The following is a 22,468-nucleotide window of genomic DNA, read 5'->3' as shown; positions in this document are numbered from 1 at the left end:
AAAGTTCTGAAAACTTTCCAGAAAATAGAAAGAAAAGACAGAGAGAGAAAATAAGACCAAAAAATAGGAAAGGTGGAAAGGTGGATGACCTTATCGGGAGATCAAATATCCAACCAACAGGAGTGCCTCAAAAAGAGTACAGGGAAATTAAGGGGAGGATTTTATCAAAATAATTTTACATTGTGTTTCTCCAGAACTGAGTGGTCACAGTAGAAGGGCTACCAAGTGCCCAGCACTGCAAACAAAAGAACACTTGCACGAAAGGAGATCTTTAAACCTTCTGGGCAGCATGTATCCAGAGGATCAAGAGTTAAAATTGCATTGGCTTTCTCATTAGTAACCTTAAAATTAAAAGACCTTGTAACGGGGGCACCTGGATGGCTCAGTTTGTTAAACATCTGACTTTGGCTCAGGTCATGATCTCATGGTTCTCGAGATGGAGCCCCACATTGGGCTCTGTGCTGACAGCATGGAGGCTGCTTGAGATTCTCTCTTTCCCTCCCTCTCTCTCACTCTGCCCCTCCCCTGCTCATGCACACACACACACACACACACACACACTCTCTCTCTCTCTCTCTCTCTCTCTCTCTCTCAAAATTAATAAATAATTTTTTTTTAATTAATGAGAAGCAAGGTAGAGAAAGGGATTGCATGGTTTCATCCTTAATCTTTTAGTTCTCTGACTTCTTAAATTCTGTACCTTGGAAATATTTAGTTCCATGTCAATTATACCTTTGGAAGGTAACCTGAAACTAAAATTTCCAGAAAGGGTCAAGTGCCATAGGTGTAATACTCCAGACAATACAAACTAAATACTCCCTAAAAACTTAATTATACCGATATCGTAGTTACAGTTATCACCAAAGTTTGAAATTGTTTGGCTGCCTAAAGCACCAGGGTCACCTGATAAGTGGTAAATTTGACTTTCATTTTGTTTTTTGTTGATTTATCCTTTGGATTATATGTCATGTACATTATATCCCTCTGGGGCATTATTTTTCTCATGCCAACTACTATGTGATTTTGGCTTTAAATATAGAAACATCAGCTACTTGATCATATGGTTATGGCCTTTGAGGTTCAGGTACTTGAAGCAATTAGCTGAGAGAGAGAGAGAGAGAAGGAGAGAGAGCAAGCTACAGACAGGACAAAGTTTTTAAGAGTATAAGACTAATAGAGTTACAGTTTCCACGTCCATCTTGATTGTTAACTAAGATCAGCTCCAATATAGATGCCACTTGCTCCTCTGTACCTCCCACTTAAAAGACATTTCTAGGAGAAGAGTAATGAAAGGAAGAGGAGATTAGCTACTGAGATCAATTTGATAGAAAAAGAGCAAGAAACCAGGTCTCGTTTTTAAGAAAATTTTCAATTTTCTAAAAGAGGCTTCTCTTGCCCCAGTTCCTTGTAACATTGGCAGTTAATATCTTGGTCCCATTTTTTGTTGTACTGTTTGGGATTTTTTTCACTGGTATCTAATAATGCACAGACTTGCTGTGTGCTTCTAGTTGTACATAGGTCATGCTTCAAAGCATCTGAATTCAATATATATGATGCCTTCTATGAAAATTGTTACATGAAACCAGCCATCTATGCTATCAAAGCATTGGAAGTTCTCTGAGCCTCACTACATAGAGAAGCTGCAATAATAAGGGTGCCTGAGTGGCTCCATCAGATAAGTGTCTGAATCTTGATTTCAGCTCAGGTCATGATCTCAGAGTCATGATCTCACAGTCGTCAGATCAAGTCCCTCATGGGGCTCTGTGCTGACAGCGTGGAGCCTGCTTGGGATACTCTCTTTCTCCCTCTCTGTCTGCCNCCCGCCTCCCCCCCCAAAATAAATAAATAAACCCAAAAAAAAAGGAGCTGCAATAATAAATCCATGTGTTTTCATTGATTACTCTAGGTCACTCTGTAAATTATATTTGCACAATATTTGCAAAAACTACCATTTCAAGGTGAAACGATAATTGTTTTACTCTCTTTAAGATACCAAGATACTTAGCAGAATTTTTCACAGATTTGTAGGATAAATCAACATGAGCCATGTGAGCAAGACTCCAGGCAAGGAAACCCTGCTTCAATTATTTAAACCTTCCTTAATAATATTTTTTTAAAAATACCCTCAGGTCTTCCTGTATATTTTTTCTACTTTTTTATATCACTTCTTGAACATTTTATTGAAGTATAATGTGCATACAGAATACAGCACATATCTAAAGAGAACTGAGCACTCCTGTGTAAAGAGTACCCAGATAAAGAAACAGAACCTAACCAGTAACTCCTATACACCTTTTCTCAATTACTGTCCCTCACGGGTAACCACTGTGCTAGTCTTCTAACAGCATAGCTTTGTTTTCCCTGTTGCTTGTACTTTATGGAAATGGAATTACACATGTACTCTTCTGTGTCTTGTTTCTCTCACTCAGCATTATTCGTATGAAGATTGTCTATCATCAAGCATAGTCCCAGTGTGCTATTACTATTGTAATAGTGTACTATTCCACTAAGTTAATGTACCACAACTTACCTCTTTATTCTACTGTGAGTAGGAGGTTGAGCATTTCCAGCTTCAGTTTATTAAGAAAGCAGTGCAGTTTTGAACACTATAGTACATATCTTTTGATGAACGCATATAAACATACCTACTGAGTATATATGTAGGAGTAGGTAGCTGTATCATAGGGTGTATATACATTCAGCTTTAATAGATACCACCAAACAGGTTCCCAAAATTATTAGGTCAATTTTTAACTTTTTTGTTCTGTGTACATTTATTTAATGATATTCTCTTCATTGTAAGTTTTGATCATTGATCAAGTGATCAATGACCATTGATCACTGTTCTCTTCCTTATAAGTTTCAAAATCATGAATGATAGTTATTTGGCAGGGATATGACCCATTTAAATGAATCTGCCACATAAAGTAGAATGCTTTGATTTATGAATTGTAATAAAAAAAAATTTCTCTTGGGATATTGGAGTAAACACTTGGTCATTAGAAATGTTTGCAGACTGGGACACCTGGTGGCTCAGTCAGTTAAGCATCCAATTGTTGGTTTCAGCTCAGGTCATGATCTCATGGTTCATGAGCTCGAGCCTCGCATTGAGCTCTGCACAGTCAGTGCAGAGCCTCTTGGGTTCTTTCTCTCCCTCTCTCTCTCTTTGCCCTTCCCCTGCTTGTACTCTCTCTCTCTGTCTCTCCCTCTCTCTGTCTCTCTCTCTCTCTCTCTCAACATCAATAAACTTTAAAAACAATTTTTAAATAAATGTTTGCAGACTTATTACAAAGGAAAAAATTCACTAAAATCTATACAGAAAGTAAGTTCAGGCAATCTCTCAAATGGACATTTTACAGGGAAAAATTTGCAGCAATAGTCATCAAGTTAGTAAGCAAAGGGCAATAGAGGGATTCTGAGACCAAGAGCCAGGCAATCTGAGATACTTTCTCAACTCTACCAACCTCTTAATTTACCTGAGCCTTTACTTTCTCTTCTACAAAATAAGAGTCTTAATCCACACTCTGAATGTAAAGACTAGGTGAAAATACATTGTGTTATATATATCAGGTATAATTATATAGAGAGACAGCTTATGCTTTACGTCAAAAAGCTATAAACATATTCTTAGGCTGTGACATTAAATTTTTTTTAATGTTTATTCTTTTTTTTTTTAATGTTTTATTTATTTCTAGGAGAGAGAGAGAGACAGCATGAGCAGGGGAGGGTCAGAGAGAGAGGGAGTCACAGACTGAAACAGGCTCCAGGCTCTGAGCTGGCTGTCAGCACAGAGCCCGACGTGGGGCCCAAACCCACAAACCGCGAGATCATGACCTAAGCGAAAGTCTGACGCTTAACCGACTAAGCCACCCAGGCGCCCCTTTTAATGTTTATTCTTGAGAGAGAGAGACAGAGCACAAGCCGGGGAGGGGCGGAGAGAGAGGGAGACACAGAATCCAAAGTGGGCTCCGGGCTCTGTGTGTCAACACAGAGCCCATCATGGGGCTCAGACTCACAAACCATGAGATTATGACCTGAGCCAAAGTCACTTAACCAACTGAGCCACCCAGGTGCCCCAATAGTGACATTAATTTTTAACTTTCCAACCATATTTTAGAGAATACATTTCCCCATCTTGTTTTAGCCCTACTTTTTGTTACGACTCTCTCCATTTTTAGCATTAGGAATATTACACAGTTCATCATGGAATTACACTAATTCATGTACATTAATGACTTTGGTGGTCATTAATTTACTACTTAGTTTACTAGTTTCATTGTGTGTTTTCAGTAGTCCTTTGCCACTATCTTACCAAATAGTGATTAAAGATGTACAGTTGGTTCCCAGAAGGCATGTTCATGTTCAGATAACTTACATGAAATAAGAAATATCTTTTCCTGGCCAATTCAAAAATTGCTTCATGTTTTACTTTTATTCTTTTTTTTTTTTTTTTTTTTTTTTTTTTTTTTTTTTTTAACTTCTGAAACAATTTTGTTAAGTAATTGTTGGCTCTTTCTTTTTTCTAAATGTTTATTTATTCTTTTTTTTTTGAGAGAGCATGCACATGCATGCACACAAGTGGGGGAGGTGCAGAGAGAGAGGGAGACAGAGAATCCCAAGCAGGCTCCACACTGTCAGCACAGAGCCTGACTCGGGGACTTGATCCCATGAACAGCAAGGTCATGACCTCAGCTGAAATCAAGAGTCAGAAACTTAATCAACTGAGCCACCCAGGCACCCCATGGTACTCTTATTCTTTGGTGTGAATTATTTGGACAAACAATTCTACTAATGTGGCAGAAGATGCCAAAGTAGTCTTTTTCACCCTCTGGGCATTTATCAGGGCCAAGTAGGACAAGGAAAAGATTCTTAAGATATATTAACTTAATAATCTCCCTTTTCATTTTATTCTGTTTTCTCTTCTCTTTTGTTTTTGTTTTTTACATCCTTACATGCAGTGCGTTTGGCGTAGTTATGCAGCTGATGAGAAATCTGTTTCCATTGCAACCTGGAAGCCACACTTGAAGGCCTTGCACACCTGCAGCCCCACCAAGTAGGTATCAGTGTGACAGCTGGTGCTGTCATCAAGCCTCCTCAAGTTTGCAAAATAAATCATACACATGCACGCACACACATGCGCACATGCACATGCACACACACGTGTTGACTTTTGGCTTGTCTTATTCTCTGTTGCTCTTTGAGAGATTCAGCCCTGTTCAGTAGCAACTCGGGCATAAAGCTAAATGGACTCAGGATCATTCCTCACCATTCACAGACTGAACTTAAAGATTAAAAGAATCTAAACTTTTATAGAGATTTATTTCTACAATTACATGCTTAATTTCTAATAAATCATTTCATAAAACCTACCAGAATTCTAAAGGTAAGCACCATGGTTCCTGAAAAACAATGACTGTTTAAACTCCATGCAATACCTGACCCCAAGCAGGGGGCCCTTTGAGAGCAATGTGTCTTTGCACGAAGTCCTTTTTCATCTGGATCCCCTGGCGGGATGGTTCTTGAGCTTTCACTTGCTGATCAAACTACTATCAGTAGCAAAAGAAGAGCTGGAGTCCTAATAGGATTATAATGTACAGTGAGGCCATGGTACCAATCAGATTAAAATTTGAAATATACATTCAAAATCTGGAAGTAATATGGCTTCCATTCACATTTGTTGGTCAAAACAAATCGCCTGGCCATTCCTCAACTCAAAGGGAATGGGAAAGTGCAATCTTACCTTGTGCCTAAAATAGAGAGGAGAACCAGAAAACTTGTGAACAGCACTAATGGCTACCACAATGATCTTTAATTAAAAAACAAAAAACAAAAAACCTTACTCCTGAAATCCTAGACTCCAGTTCAACTAGCAGAACATAGTAAATCATAATCACCTTCTAATTAAAGAAATCAGTGAAACAAGCAAAGCAACGAAGTCAAAGGAAAGGCTTTCTGTGTGTCACCCAGCTTGATTACAACAGTCCACATTGTTCAAAAGTTATCAAAGTGCTTATCTGACTTAGTATTTTTGAGCACTTGCTGTTTCCCTTCATAGTCCAACAAAACCTTGATCCTAGTGGCTTAAACGGGTCCAATAGGTCTAACTATTGTGATTCAGTCAGAAAAACCTCTTTCTTACTTGACGTGGAAGAGGAATCAGCTGGGGAAAACTCCATGACTTGTTGCCTGGAATTTCAGTGTCGAAGGAGGTTTGTGATGCTTCAGAGTGCACGCTGTCAACAAGCTGTAGATCTGTTACTGTCAGGATCTGTTACATTGCTTCCCTAATCTTCCTTGGGCTTCAGTTTTCCCATCCACCAAGTGAAGGACTAAAGGTGAGCTAGATAACATCTAAGCTCTGATAGGACATGTCTCTTAGAAGTTGGAGTCAAAACCTTCCATAGGACCCCAGGCTTTAGAAGGGATAGAACCTTAGCAAGGATAGACGTGTGGATACTGTTGAGTGAATGCATGGATGAGAATTGTCCTTTCATGTAGATCTTAAGATTTAGCTGAATTTCTTTTATTGAGTATGAGACTCTTTCAAAGTTGTGGTATTAAAAACAAAAAGGGACATAACCCATACTATCTATTCCTTGAGGGTATGAATCAGAAATGGGAATTGTATAGAAATTGCATTTCTTGTACTCATGAAGGTTTCTAGGTGAATGTGTAAGAGTAAGGCTAGTATAAAAAAACAAAATAAGGTTTTCAAGTGACAGCAGAGAGTGGTCTCTTATCATGTGATAATTTGGCTTTCTACTTCCTGAAGTTTTTGGATTAAGATCATGCTGAAGCTTAGAAAAAAATTAATAATGAGTCAAATTCTCCCAGTGCATAAACTATTATTTTGCTGACATAATTTTTCTTTTTCCTCTGATACCTTCCATTTTAAATGGGGCAGGGAGTGTAGAGGAGAATTTATGCAAACACTTGTATTCATCCTGTTCTACTCTGGCTGTCACCATCCCCCTCATAATCCTCACCCTACACCCTCCCCACCATTAACCTCTGAATCTCAGCCCCATTTATTGAATAACAAGTACTTGCCCAGAATGACACAACAGTCACTGGCGAAGTTCATGGGAACCTGGATGTCCTAACATCTCTCCCTTTAGTGACACATTATTGCTCCAAATTCTGTGGTTCTTAATCTTTATCATTGTTGTTTTTGTTAAAGCATTGAGAACATGATCATAATTATGTTTTTTTCCCACAAAAAATATTCAACAATGCACAAAAAATCAAAACTTTGCCTACCATTTTAGTGTATTCACAGACTCCCTGAAGCCAAGTTCAGAACCTTTGCTTTAGAAAGCAAACCGGCTTTATTCAAGTTTGTAGATCTGTGAAGAGAGTAATTTATAATAACTCAGAGGGATATTTTCACATTTATAATTAACTGGCTTACTGAGTGCAGAGTGATGTGAGAAACAGACTGAAGCTTTTTATTTACATAGTATATTTCTTATAACATTCAGAGTTTAAGAACTTCTGAAGGAAGAAATGATTCATTCATTCATTCATTCATGCATTCATTAAATAACTATTCATTGAGCACCTCTTATTTTGCAAGGCACTGTTCCAGGCACTAGAAATAGAGCAGTGAAAGAAAACAAACAAACAAACGGATTAGAATCTCAGGCTACAGGGAATATATATTCAAGGGACACTGGGAAGAGAAAACAAACAAATAAAACATGGAATAGATTAGATGGCAATAGTGCTAAGAAGAAAAGTAAAGTAGGGAAAGAATTTAGGGGACATCAGAGACTGCAGTTTTAAACAGATGGTCAGGGGAGAGAGATCATACTATCAATAGCATCATCATCAATGATATTGTTATCATTAAAAAACACGAACTCAAGCTCTTCTTCCCAGCAGTTTTAGAGATAAAATGAGATGCTTTGGCTTCTCACCCTCATTTCAGGGAGTAGGATGGAAGAGGGATGTGACAAATGTTCAGGAGAGGGAGGGGCATGCCACACTCATCCAAACATGCCGAGGATACACCCAGCAGTTTCTGACTCCCTCCTTTCTGGTCTGACTGGTTTCACATACGTTTTCAAGGTCATAGCAGTTGCTACTTCAAAGTTCCGTTTTAATAACAGAAGGATTTACAGCGGGAACATATTTTTTCTTGATTTTCTTCTCAAAGAAAAAGAAGGCTATGTAAAGTGTATATAACACAGGTAAATATGCTCTTTTCGGGAATGCGTCTGATATTTTATGAAGCTATGGGGAATTATCAAGCTCCAAGGATGCCATATGATACCTTACAAAGTCAGAATTTAGACATTATCTAATCTAACGCCTTCAATGTACTCATAAGTAAACCAGGACCTACAAGAAAGTAAGATGCTTGCCCAAGGACACACAGCTCATTCAAAAGAGTAGGGCCCCTACACCATGTTGCACAGACCTGAATTTGCTAAGATAGATTATTAAAAATGCCATCCAACAGTAGGCTAGGAGAGTTGTGATCGACTAACTTCCTATGTGCCCAATTTACTCCAAGAGAATTCCTTCGGTATACAATATGAAAACAAAATCTTCCTCAATAAGTGATTGAAGTACAAGGCCACAGTCACCTATTAATGAATCCAGATTTAGGAACTCAAAAGTCTGCCTGAAGCACAGGACTAGAGCTACAGTGTTACCAGCACCATTCTAAGAGTCTTTGCCAATGCCATTTAGATCAGAACCTCTGTTTCTTAACTGTGGATGGATAACTTTAGCTAATAAAGAGGTCTGTAGTTTTGGGTCACATGTGGGCACTATTGGTCTTGCTAAGTAAACATGCCAGCTCAGGTCTGTGGCACAAAAAAAGGATGTTTAACACTTGGGTACACTTATTATAAAGACTATTGCTTCTATGGATCTTGCTTGAAAAGAAATACTCAAGGTAACTTTATTCCCCAATCTCCAACTTGGCCATTATCAAGTGATATAAATGTATTCACCAGTTTATCATCATTTCTCTTCTGCCTGCACGCACCTGAAGGAAAGAACAAGGGGAAACATCAAGCAGGTTTGTGATTTCTCTTCTGCTACATGTTTGTTTACAAATCTGATGCCTAACAGATATTTTAAACGTGTCTCATGTGAGTAAAATTGATCAACAAATACAAAGTGATTACAAGTGACCTTTCACAATATTGCCTGCAAAGGTTGCTATTTCACCGATTCTTTTTTTCCCTTGGAAGCATAAGTGTCTCCCTAAGTCACTCACTGCTTTCTACAATCAGCAGGGCATAGAACATTCTTGGGGAAACATAATAACTATGGCTTTTGGTTATTTCGTGCTACCATTTTCTCAGAGAGAAGTCTTACCCAAGTATTCAAATTCCAGGAAGCAGTGTAAGATATATTCCCCTTCATCAGGGTCCTTCTTTTAGAATAAGAAATTGGGTGTTTTTGGCAAAAGGAACACTGTGTATAGGAGGTAGGAACAATCTTTCTGTGACATCTCTGGCTCATTAAGCACTGAGGCTGAGTCGGGTGAAATGCTTGAGGAGAAGAGCTCCCCCACCCTCGCCTACATCCTTTAAGAAGAAGATAATCCTCCCAGAAACTTCAAGTAATTTATGGTCATTCTTTCATGCTTTTGAAGGAAATGCTTTACCAGATTAAAGAGCAGAGAGTTAGACACAAGGGGAAGAGGAGGTGAAAGAGAACACTTTATTCTGTGTTAGTAAGTGCCAGGAAGGGTCTGAAAAAGGGAGCAAAGCTTCCAAGGACAGAGCCAGGTGGATCTCGGCAGTGATGGCGTGAGGAGTGGCGGAGCGGAACCAGCAGAGAAACCCAGGTGCCTGGAAGCAGAGAAGAAAACACTTTTTCCTATCACTGCTATTTGTTTCAGTATTAGGGGAACACAGGCATCTCCCCCAACACCCTGCGCAGAATTGGCCCCTCGGTGGAGGCCAATGGGAGTCCAGAGATCATTCCTTTACTTTTGTACTGTCCTACTAATGACATTAATTATAATACATGTATGCAATACTGAAACTAGTTTCGAAAGTTCACTTGGGGTGATACGACTCTGGGTCATCCAATTCTGCATTATGTTAATTAACACCTAAAAAGATTCACAAGCCAAAACATAAATGCACTCATCATGGGAGACAGATGTGGTAGGATCCACAACACTCCTTTGCAGTAAACCTACACCAGGGTGGCAGTAAACACCCTTCTCTTCCTTGGTAGACAAGGAGTTAAAGCGGAGGTCATTGGATATTCCTGGGTGATAGTTCCAGAAAGTTTTAGTAGCCCCAAGATTTGGTCTTCTCCACTTTAGAGATATTTCTGCTCAAACAGCGGTTCTGGTCAATAGACTCAGAACATTCTTTGTATAGACTCCAGAAGAGTCAGGCTGACCAGTTCTGACCCTTTAGTCCTCTTTTGTCTACACTCTATACAAACCCCACCATCCTTCTGTCGTGAAGATTTTACACAAAATGAATCATTGCCATTAAAAGCTCTTTTAGTCTATTTGATGATATCTGAAAAGCTTCCCTTGTTTTCGGAGATATCCACTTGCAAAGGGTAATTTATCTCCAAATCCTAAAGGCAGAAACTCCAAGATTCTGCAAAAACTCCACAGCTGCGTGAGAGTAAGGTCACCTGTCTTGGTTTCATCCTCCAGGACAGAGCTATTGATGCCTAAAAGGGAAATTTGTGAGTTGTGTGGAAATGCTTACAAAAGTGTGACCCTTTATGGCAGTCTTGAGGGAAGGGTCCCCTGGGGCTGATACAGGATTTTGCACTTTTTCCCAATGTTACCACGGAGGCAGAAAGTAAAGACAAAATTAAAGTGTAACTGTTGAGCTTCAGCTCCTCACTCCAAAAAGGAACTTCCCAGTCCGCTGTCATGATTCAAAAAGACATCAACCAAATTTTTTTACATTTCATGATGTTCGTTCGCATCTACCTAAAACGTTAAAATTTGTTGTACATAATCATGACTGAGGATGTCAGCAATAACTCACCTTTAGGTTTGAACATATCCAGAAACACTGAGCCATGTTACACAGAGATTTCTTGCTTCTCACTGTAGTGGACATTTGGAAAAGCACAGTGAAATATGTCCTCTATTACTGTTTAGCATGCATGCCTTACTGCATACTTCGTACTTCATACACTTAGATCTCCTACCCCCCAATTATGGATCCCATTACCCTGTGTAAAGCTATGACAGAGAACAGAGAATGTGCTCAGTATATAATTCTTGGATGGAGTAATAAAATGTTCCTGACCTCAAGTAGTGTATAAAGAAAAACGCTAACAAAAATGAGAAAGAAGAAATACATAAAAAGAGAGAAAATTAAAAAATTAAAACATTTCAATCTGAAGGAAACAAGCTGAAGCTCCCAGTGTAACATGACTTTAGCTTTCACCTTGTTGTGTTCCGTAGGCAATGGAATTTACAATACTGCATAATTAATGCAAAAAGACTATTGTATTAACAACAGCAACAGTGCCTTCTTAAGAAAAACAAATTTGCCCTCACCCAAGCAAAATCCGAACGAAAGAAAATACATTTAGAATACAGATTGTTTCTTGGAAGAGAGCAGATCTGGGTTTAGACTAATAATAATCCTTGTCCAAGTTTCAAATGGATTGATCAACACCACCCAAGTACAAAGTCCTTCACTGTGTTTGGGGCCACAGTGTTATTGATGGTGATTCAGAGAAGTAGAAGAGAGAAATTTCAGGCCACTCTGTTATCTTCCAGATATCTCAGAGCCTAGAATCACCTAAATCTTTCCTTAGGGTTTTTCATTGTGCTAAGAACTGGGAGTAATTCAAGTGTAGATAAGTTTAGTCCAGTAGCCAATAACTCTCTCCAGGTGCCTGACATTTGTTACCTCTGAATGACCAGGCCAAACACAGAGAAGCTTTTCTCTCTGCAAGATGTAGTGAGGCATCACACACATTCATATACCCCCATAGTTAACGAGGTTCCCTGCTTTAGGATATTCTTGTGAGAGATTTTGACTTTCTACACAAAAGTTAGGGTATGTTTAGACAAAATTTATCTACGATGCCTTCAGCTAGGGAAAAACATCCAGTTCCACGATGCTTTTGCATTGTTTGTGACAGGTCCAAAATTTTTCTTTAGAATACAAACCCCCAGTCTCAAGAAGAGCTCAGCTGAACAACAGTTAAAATCATGTCCCTTTGACTGGTACAGGGTCAGGTACAGAGTACTCTTAGTGTCAATGGAGGCTGCTCTGTTCTTCATTTACTTAGACCATAAATGAAAGCTGTTTAGCATCATTTAATTATTCTTTTGTTGTCCTCTGTCTTCCCACTAAAACAATTCAAATCTCATATGTGGTGAATATGTTTATTCATTTTATTGCAATTAATCATCCCATTAAGGAATTTTTCCAACTCATTTTTTAAACTGGGTAGTTTTCCGTTTTAGTACAGATTGTCACCGTCAGAAAATAGATTTGCCTGTAAACCCATCTAACCAGATGAATCCAGTATTCTCACCTTGAGGTTTTATGTCCTCCTCCTTTCCTCCTGGACAAGGAAGTCAATTAGCCATTGAGTGCACACTGCCACAAAAAGGCGCTTACTTCTTCCTGCCTACTAGGTTTTTATTGCTACGACATTGCTACGACAATAGATCATGCCAGTAGAGGTTTAGGGATGATCTGTAAATTTCACTGCCTCTGTTACCCTGTCTCCTTAGTCAACAATTGTTGGCTATGTGCCTGCTCCATAGTTAAGCTGCCTTGATCACAGTTCATAGACTTTAAATAGAATCGTGTCAGACTTCTTAGTAAACTATCTAAAGTTGCTTTAACAGGTTCTTGTGAGACTGTTACAAGGATGCAGGTCTTAAAAGTTAAAAGCATAAATGATATTCTTTTATTATGTTACCATCTTGTACTGTGATCCACTGAGTGCTCTGTCCAAATAGCTCCTACGTGGTTGGCTTCATAAGGTTCTGAGATGTATGGTTCTTAGGAGAGAACTCTAGAATGCTGACAGAAAAGACTGTGTGTTCTTATATTTCTTCTGCATTTATTTTCCATTATTTACATTTTTTCTTCTGTGTGCAATGAATGATCTGCATGTGTTGTTAAACTAAGTAAGACAAACTTCTTTTTTCAGCATAATCAACTTATGTCCTTATGGGCAAATGTTAGATTGTTTCATAAATAATCTTTTGAAAATGGTCTCTCCTTCTGTTCTCATTTATTGATAGAGAAAAATGATTTAGTCTTTTAAAAACACATCATAGGACTTACAGTAAGAAACTTTTTTTTTAACAAGCTAGTGACCTAGAATCTTCTGACTTTTTCTGAGCATGTATTCTGACACTTATTTACCAATTTTAACTGTAACTGCAGGTCTCTTATACAAATCAAGAACTTTTTTTAATATTTCAAAGCAATTAATGGTATCAACTTCATTGATTCCTATGAATATTTGTTCTTTCTTAAGTTCTTAAATATTTTGTCCCTAATTTCTATGCTGTTGCATTGCTATTTATTACAAGGGTTGCTATATTCTAAAATATTTATATTCTTAATTTTCATATGAATCAGATGCTAACACAGATACGACCATCGTTTGTAATGCCCTGTTTCACATCCAGTTATTTCAACCTAACCATTAACAGCACTGGTTATATTTCCAGCAGCATGATTAAGCTCCATAATACTTACTGCTTAGTTTGTATGCTTATATTTGAAAAACAAACAATAAAGCCAATGGCTTTGTTGTTCTAAAAATAAAAAGAAATCCCTGAGCACTTTCATGGTGGTGAAATGCTTAGTAATGTGCTGCTCTATTTCCCTCACTCCTAGTAAGTTCTGTAGTAGTAAGCAGAAGCTCTTCAGAATGTACACCTCACGGAAGCAGAGGTACCCAGCATCCCGGCTATTGACATGAAATTTGAGAATGCCAACTAACCTCAGGTGCATGACCAGGTTACACCGCCATCTTACCTGAGCTCTGCTCAGAGACTCACTCTTCCTAAGGACTTCTTGAATGAGGTTTTCAACTCGCTTGTAATTTTCCTTTTTTGCCTGTTGCCTGCTTTGATATTCTACCCCAGGGACAAATAGGCAGGGTCCCGCACAGCACTGGCAGTCAGCCCCTTGGCGCCCCCTTGTGGTAGGACAACTGCTGAGCTGACGCACGCGCTGGATGGTTTTGGCTCAGTTGCCATATTGTGCCTGAGGCGAGAATTTGTAGACTGCTTATCCCATGAAGGGCTAAAACCCTAATTAAGGATAACAAGAACTATAGCATTCTAGGTCTAAGAGGATTACTGTGGGGTTACAGTAATGCCACATAGTTCCCTGGCAGGGAACATCCGGTAGTAGCCTGCATGTTGGGCCATTTGAGTAACTTGTTCATCTGGTTCCTAGAGAGGGGAGAATTCCGGTAGTTGTGCAGGCTTTACTTGTATAGTCCTCAGCTGGGGCTGCATACTCAAAAGATGCCGCAATCCATGACAACAATGTCCTTTTGGTTACTTTCTCCAGAGAAAGACTGCCTTGTTGGTCTCCTGGGAATAATCTTTGACAAGTCTTCCTAAAAATATTGTTTCATAAATCTTCCTCAAAAAAAATGTGTTTATAGATGTGACAAAAAAGCAGGAAAATAATGCAAACTTCAATGGACCAGCAAAGAGTTTATATTTTTAATCAGTGTGCATTTTCAATAACATTCATCTAATCAGGTTAATAGTCATTTAATCGAAATGTTCTGTTGATTTCCAAAGGGAAAAAAAGTAGAAAAACTAACAAAAGTGAGCTTTTGTAAGAACAGCTCTTTGCTTTGGAGAACAAAATTTTTGCCTGGTTAAAAAGTTCTGGATTAAGATCTTATTCTTAACTTTCATACAATTATGTCAAAAGAGAAAATGAAAACATTACATCCTTTTTTTCTAATTTCATATGTAATATGTTGAATTCACTTTAAAATAATTTTGATTTTTTAAATATAGACATTGGTAAATAAATATTCATGCAGTTCAGAAGGGCAAAAAGGGAAATGGTACCTAGAACTCATTTATATCAACTTTAAGTGCTTTAAATAGTACTAAGATTCAGAGACTCATATTATTTTCACCTTCCATTAATTATTAGAGATGATATCAAAATGTTTCACAGGGGCAATTTTTAAAAACTATTTTCATGGAAGTAATTGTTTTCAAATATTTAAAACTGTAGATAGGATGGGCATGGAGGAGGACACTTGTGGGGATGAGCACTGAGTGTTATATGGAAACTAATTTGACAATAAACTATTAAAAAATAAATAAATAAAACTGAACAGAAACCATGCCAGGTGTGATGCTGATGCTTATTTTAGATTTTTTTACTTTTTCAGATTTTGAAACTTTTAAAAAGGAGAAACTAAATTTCATGTTAAATGGTTTTATGATATTTTTATCAGTTTCCTCTTCATTTAGTTGGTATAAGAAAGTGATAAATCTTTAAAGATTGAGAAAATAATTTGAAATTAACTAAATAGCCTTCTGTAGTAATTAGCATCTATTAATCCCAGAAAAGATAATCAGTTAGATAAAGTATAGTGAGAACACTTGTAATGATAACTATGTAAACTTGAGCCATTCATTAATCGAAATAAAGGTGTAGAGGGGCACCTGGGTGGCTCAGTTGGTTAAGCGTCCTACTTTGGCTCAGGTCATGATCTCATAGTTTGTGGGTTCGAGCCCTGTGTTGGGCTCTGTGCTGACAGCTAGCTCAGAGCCTGGATGGAGTCTGTTTCAGATTCTGTGTCTCCCTCTCTCTCTGACCCTCCCCTGCTCTTGCTGTCTCTCTCTCTCAGAAATAAATTTTAAAAAACATAAAAAAAAAAGGTGTAGAGTTGAGCATATGTTCCTGAACCCTATCATCATAAATTTAAATGATGGAACAGATGTGCTGAAACTGAAGAGATACAAAATTTTTACTATTTAGAAAGAAAGAAAGAGAGAGAGAGAGAGAGAAAGAAAGAAAGAAAGAAAGAAAGAAAGAAAGAAAGAAAGAAAGAAAGAAAGAAAGAAAGAAAGAAAGAACGAACTTGAGAAGAGTAGACATTTTCGGCCCTATCCCTTTGAGGATCTGTATAAATAATCTAAAGGTTTGGGATGACATGAAGAACCTAACCCAAGCATAAAAAGATGCAGTTTTATATGTTATTGTTGCTGTTGTTAAATGTGATCTATCATTTAATCATGCATTTGTCAAGTACAGAGAAAGCCTTTGACTGATGGGATTGTTTTAAAGAACTCTTGAACCCACCTGACCCCATCACAAAACTGCCCGGCCTGTTCTCTGCATGTGCCTTCAGCTAGTCACGCTGGACTTAGCTCTGTCTGCATTTCAGAGGGGGCTGTCAGCTGCATGGTCAACTTGTTTATTGTTACCAGGACTTTCTGATCACCGCAGTTCATTATTTGATTTGTTTTCATGTAAACACATAAAATGTGGTGTCTTTTTAGAATATCATTTGTTAAGCAACTAGGCATGGAAAAATAAATGTTACTGTTTCTTGTTAGCTACAAAACACATATCCACTAAACACATTTGCTGTTGGCATGCTGCAGCTGGGGACAGTGGACATTGCGGTAAGTGGAAAAAAACAAGGGCTCCACTTCGTCTCAGATAATCCGTGTCCATGAGAACACTGCCTCCTTCATGCCCCACAAAGGCTGCAGCATGACTGCGATCTCAGCATCTCGGAGTGGCTGCTCCAAGTTACTACCCTCAGACCCTTTACCATTCATTTCTTCAGAGCCTGAAGAGTCCCGGGCCTCTAACTGGATAACAGTGTCACTTTCTAGTGAGTAAGGGTGGTTTAGAAATGAAACAAGAACACAAACAAAATGGATACCCAACACTTCCTACAGTTCATTTGATTCCCACAAAAATCCCTTAGCAACGTTGCTGCTTTCATCTTTATGTTAGAGCTGAGGACTCCAGACCTCAAGTCTCTTTGATTCCAACCTGCCCTCCCCACCACATCACACTACATCTTTTGATTAGGAAAGCATGGAGATGCACCTTGGATTTTGTTGCTGTTGTTGATGCTTCCTTGATCAACACACAGCATTTCAGTCCTAGCTGGCATCTGAGAACTGAATGTCTGAACAAATATAATTTACCAGTAGCTGCCACAGCAAATCAATAACCTGTTTAATAGCAGGAAATTGTGTTAGTGAACATAACATCTCATTCCGTTAATCAGTCATCACATTCATTATATGTTGGGGCTGTTCTACATTGTGTGGTTTTTGTCTCACAAGAATGAATGCAAGCATAAAAGAAATGGGTGTTAAGTGTTGTATGTTTAATATTATGTATGCAGTACTACCAACTGCTATGAGAGTGCATGAATTTATGGATATCATAATCTTGCCTGCAATATGAAATGCATGCAAAATGTAGATATATATGTATATGTAACTGTCATCCCTGTAGAAATGCTTAGAAATTACAAAGAGATATTCTCCCAAATAAAAAATAACTTTTTTTAATCTCATAAGTTGAGGTTAAAGCTAAAATCTGTTTCTAAGGCAAACACCGAACCAGTTCTTGGTTGTTTCCAGTGTAATTGTGTACAAAGTACCGTGCCTGATCTCAGTCCTTTCTATGAGGAATCCAGGAAGGGTGTGCATACCTGTCTAGTGAGATTGAGTTCAAATAAATGCAAACAGAGAGATTAACTAAAGCTCAGATTTTCAATAAGGGGAGGATGTATTGCTGTGCTCCTATTCGCTGAAAACACTACTGAAATATAATATACAGTTTCAACAAAATATTTACCCAGTGGAGTGGAAGAGATTGCTTGAAATGGAATAATCATGCCTCTGTTGTCCACAGTCAGAAGCTAAGTTTTAAGGAGCGAGTTCGCATGGCTAGCCCAAGGGGCCAGAGTATTAAGAGCAGACAAGCCTCAGTAGGTGACAGGAGGTCCCCGAGCGCCGACATCACAGCCGAGGGCAGCCCCACCAAGGTGCAGAAAAGCTGGAGCTTCAACGACCGAACCCGCTTCCGGCCCTCGCTGCGCCTCAAAAGTTCTCAGCCTAAACCAGTGATAGACGGTAAGCCCTGTTTTTCCATAACTGTGTTTAATTGGATAAGCTATCGTGAGCAAGATTATGAAGTAATTAATTCTCCGTGGTACCACTCGAAGATAGAAGAAAACAACCCCAAGGAAAGAATTGTTTGTTTGTTTTATTGGAAATTTATTCATTGCCTTGGGCAAATGTACAGAACATAAGTTTACTTTGGGGAGCAACTTTGGCAGCTAAATCTACATTTCAAAGAAGTCAAACAAAATGCTGTTAATTCTTCACTCTTATCTACAACACACTATTCTTTCTCAAAATCCATATCAAGATCAACGTGACTGTCCTTCTCATGTATAGGTTATGTCTGACCAGCAAAGGTCCATGGCCCAAAGATGACCAGGTGCTCTGTGAATGTCTTGAAACACAATAAGGAAGGTAACAATACCTTTCTGGACAACAATGAAGGTGCTATTCCCTTTTCTACTATGCTCTATCCACCAGTAAATCAGAGACCACTGCTTATCTTCCCTAGAAAGATTCCTGTCGAAAGTTCTTAATCTAATGATAAGTAGAATTCAAGTTCTTCCCCCAAGAGGAACTACCCTACTTTATTTATCATACAATGTGTCAGAAGTTTACTTGCCAACACATTTTATTGAGTGCCGTATAATTTTCATGTTTATAAAATAAAATAGTTCCTTTTTCATTTAAGATTAGCTTGGTTTTCCTTTTAAGTATGCCCCCCTGGGATCTCTTATACTGGGCAAAGAACCAAAGTCAAACAGCATCTTCCATTAATGCATAAAAACTGCAAAGACTATTGGGCCTTCTGTACTCGTTCCCTGGTATAACCTGTATTTTCCCAGGCCCTGAAAGCCTGAGGGATAAAATTAACAACCAGGGGTCATAATCTCAGTGATCTCAGGCTCCCTGCTGGTAAAATCCCTGGAACCTCAGCCCAAGGGTTCCTCCCAGCCCATTCAGAGACCTCCAGGGATATGACCCCACTTTCAAGTGAGCAACAGGAGTCCATCTTCACACCTCTTCATTCTCCATAACTCCACGGACGCCATGCTCTCTCAGTAGACACCCCGCGCGGCCTCTCCCACTGGAGCTTGCGGCTTCCTTTTGGCCGCAGGACGTACTGATCCTGCCAGGCTCCACTCTGCCTGTCACTCTGCCAAGGTAGGAAATGCCCCCTCAACCAGCACTGGACACTCCCCCATCAAGCCTTTGAGTGTCCTGAGTCACTGGCGACACAGATTTTCGGTGTCCTCTGGTTTCCACATTCTCCTCCCTAAGAATTTGGCTGAATGCCCATGAACAGCTGAGTAAAGAGTAACCCGTTACAGGGCTTTATGTTGCACTCAAAATAGATTTTCTGAATATAAATGGATGCATCATTTCTGGAAGGCGATGTGGTGACATGTATCAAAAGCCTGTACATATGCCTAGGCTTGGACACATCCCACCCACCAATTTCACTTCTAGGATATAATCAATACAATGGGATAATATCAGACATTAGAAATGATACTATTTTCAATAATTTAAAAATTATTGACCTGGAAAGGTGGTCATAAAACAACAAATTATTCCATTTTTCTGTGTGTGTATGTGTGTAAATTCATGTATTTATAGGAAAAGGTCTGGAAAGATTTACAACAACGTATGAACAGTTACCTCCAAGTGGTGAGATCATAGTTGCATTTTGTTTGTTCATTTTTTTATCTGTATTTCCCACTATTTCTACAGTGAACATGTAAAGCTTTTGTAAAAGAAAGCAAAGGATGATTTTCTATTTAAAAAAAAATTGAGCCTTCTTTTCACATAATGTCCTCTCCCCTTCCCCACCTCTAAGGGCCCTTGGTCTAGGTCATGGTCACCAAATCCCTCTCCTTGGGCTGATTCCCACTCCCCAACTGCCAAGAGCTAGAAAGAGCACCTTGTCTTAGTGCTGGGGACCAGCCTTTGTTGAGCATGGACACGAATCATCTAATGAAGTTTAACATACTGCAAATAGAGCTGTATTAGGCTCTAGGGTTGCCATAACAAAGTAGCACAGCGGAGGTGGCTTACACAGCAGACACTGATTTTCTTACAGTTCTGGAGGCCAGAAGTCTGAGAATCTCCTTGGCTTGTAGATGGGCACCTTCTCCATGTGTCTTCACTTCCTCTTCCTTCCATGCATGTCTGTGGCCAGATTTCTTCTTCTTTTAAAGACCCAGTGAGATTGGATTACCACACACCTTATGGAGTTCATTTAACTTAATTGTATCTTTAAAGACTTCCATCTCCAAATAGAATCACATATGAATTTTGGAGGGACACAATTCAGCCGGTAACAGAGCACCTGCTCACCCACATCATAGCATCCCTGGACAACCCATATCTTCAAACCTAATCCTGGACTCACACTGTGCTAGAAATGCATGCATGACCCACGGTACACACTCTTCCAATGGGGGGCCTCAAAAAATATCCTTTGTGCTGTAAGGTCCTGATGGTTCGCTAAGCACATCTGAATATAAAATCAATAGGATCTGGATTCTGAATATGGAAAATGAATTCTACTTGTATGTTTGGCCAGAGGGAAAACATTTTTCAAAGACTTCTGGAGTCGGCACTATCCATCACAGTATTTCAGGTACTGCAAAGATGTCTCAGAGGTCAGACAGAAACAGAAGTCCTATTCACTAACAGATAACAAATTGGAAAGGCCCCTGCCATCCGTTTTCTGCACCATTTCATACAAGTACAGTTGTTTGGTTAGAAGGGAATTGGTTTTCCCTGGTTGATGCCCAGCTCAATTGGTTCTGAGTTCCCTAAGTGACAGGAGGCCTGACTGCTGTTCTGTGGAAGCAGCTTGGTTGGCTCCCCACCTGCAGAAGATCATGACTCCTGACTCCCCTTTCTCTCCAGTAGTCCTGAATCTTTACCTCTGATTTAACTCAATGTTAGGGCTTGGAAAATGGAAGCTTCTTTTTATACGGGGAAAAAAAAAAACCCTGAAGTAACTATGAAATAAAATGTAGACGTCGATTATAGATTTCTATTTATAGTGTCTCTCCCGGTTTTTAGTATGTCTGAAAACCACTTACTACCCATAGAAAATAATATATAACACCACAGCTAACTCCCAATTATTCCAGATCTATTTGCTCATTCACTTCTGAGACTCTTTTCTTCTACTTCTCTTCTTCCTGTACATATTTTAGGCATTTCATTGCCCATGAACAGCTCAGGGAGATTGGATGAATAACAGAAAGAATAATGAAAATTCCAATTGGCCTTTAAGTTAGTAACTCAGTTACATTTGGGAAATACTAACTAAAAGATAGTATCATGGAAAAACAAAGACAACAGGGTTAATCTGTAATTTAATAATTCCTGCCGAATCTGATACCCTTTACTAGAGATTATATTATTTTTATAATTATTGACTCTTACAAAAGTTACTAAATATCCCATGTTAGGCTTTCTTGCTGAAATTTTTCTGAAATTTACATATTGCACTTAAAAATGGCATAATTATCTTCCAATATTCCACATTCATGTATACCAGAGAAGTGGAAAGTAATAGGCAGATGTTGAAGCCAGAAATTTACATACGGCAGAAGGAAGAAAGTAAACTATAAGGGACTGGTGTGGTATTGCCATAGCAAATTTATTTTGACTAATATGATATGAATAATATTTTTAGTTTATAACTCCAATAATAAGAGGTTGAAATTTTCTATTGATCAATCAATAGTATTTAAGCTTCTTCATATAATTTTTAAAAGTAAGTAGGATATGACATTTTTAGATTCCACATATAAGTACAATCATGCAGTTTTTTTCCTTCCATGTCTGTCTTATTTCACTCAGTTTAATGTCCTCCAGTTTCATCCATTTTGTTGCAAATGACAAGATATACTCTTTTAAGGGTGAATAATATTCCATTATATAATTATACCACACTTTCATTTCACTGTGTAGATGTATATCAAATCATCATGTTCTACACTGTAAATATATATGCAGTTTTACTTTTGAAATAAAACTTTTAAAAATTAGGTAGGGTAGAAATCATATTTTTCTCAACATATAAAATAATGATGATAAAAATAACATTTATTGTATCTTTCTCTGTAGCAGGCAATGTTCTCAGTGCTTTAGTTCTATTATTTCATTCGGTTTTTCCAATACCTCTATGAAATAAGTACATTATTATCCCCATTTTATGGATGAGGAAACTGAGACTTGAAGGTGAATAATTTGTCCAAAGACTAACACATATAAGCAAGGGAGCCACAGCACACATCCAGGCAGCCTAATTTCACAGTCTTCTCTTAGGACACATTTGTAGATGTGCTCCCAGATGTCATACCAATTCCCCTTTAACCCTCTTTCATTTCTTCTTTCTCCCTGCCACCG

The 22,468-nt window shown here is 38.5% G+C and overlaps 1 protein-coding gene across 1 annotated transcript in view; it reads left to right on the top strand.

Moving 5' to 3' along the window:
* KCNQ5 (potassium voltage-gated channel subfamily Q member 5) overlaps positions 1-22,468 on the top strand; it is a 180,462-nt gene that overhangs the window by 100,732 nt on the left and 57,262 nt on the right. The window contains exons 7-8 of the mRNA XM_077770354.1: positions 4,959-5,053; positions 17,859-18,079. Of these exons, the coding sequence (XP_077626480.1) occupies positions 4,959-5,053; positions 17,859-18,079 (316 nt within the window). The remainder of the gene's footprint in view (positions 1-4,958; positions 5,054-17,858; positions 18,080-22,468) is intronic.

The sequence above is a fragment of the Crocuta crocuta genome, unplaced genomic scaffold (genome assembly GCF_008692635.1).
Source record: "Crocuta crocuta isolate KB4526 unplaced genomic scaffold, BGI_CrCroc_1.0 scaffold270, whole genome shotgun sequence".
In the NCBI taxonomy this organism is placed as follows: Eukaryota; Metazoa; Chordata; class Mammalia; order Carnivora; family Hyaenidae; genus Crocuta; species Crocuta crocuta.
This window is presented reverse-complemented; position numbering and strand designations above follow the sequence as displayed.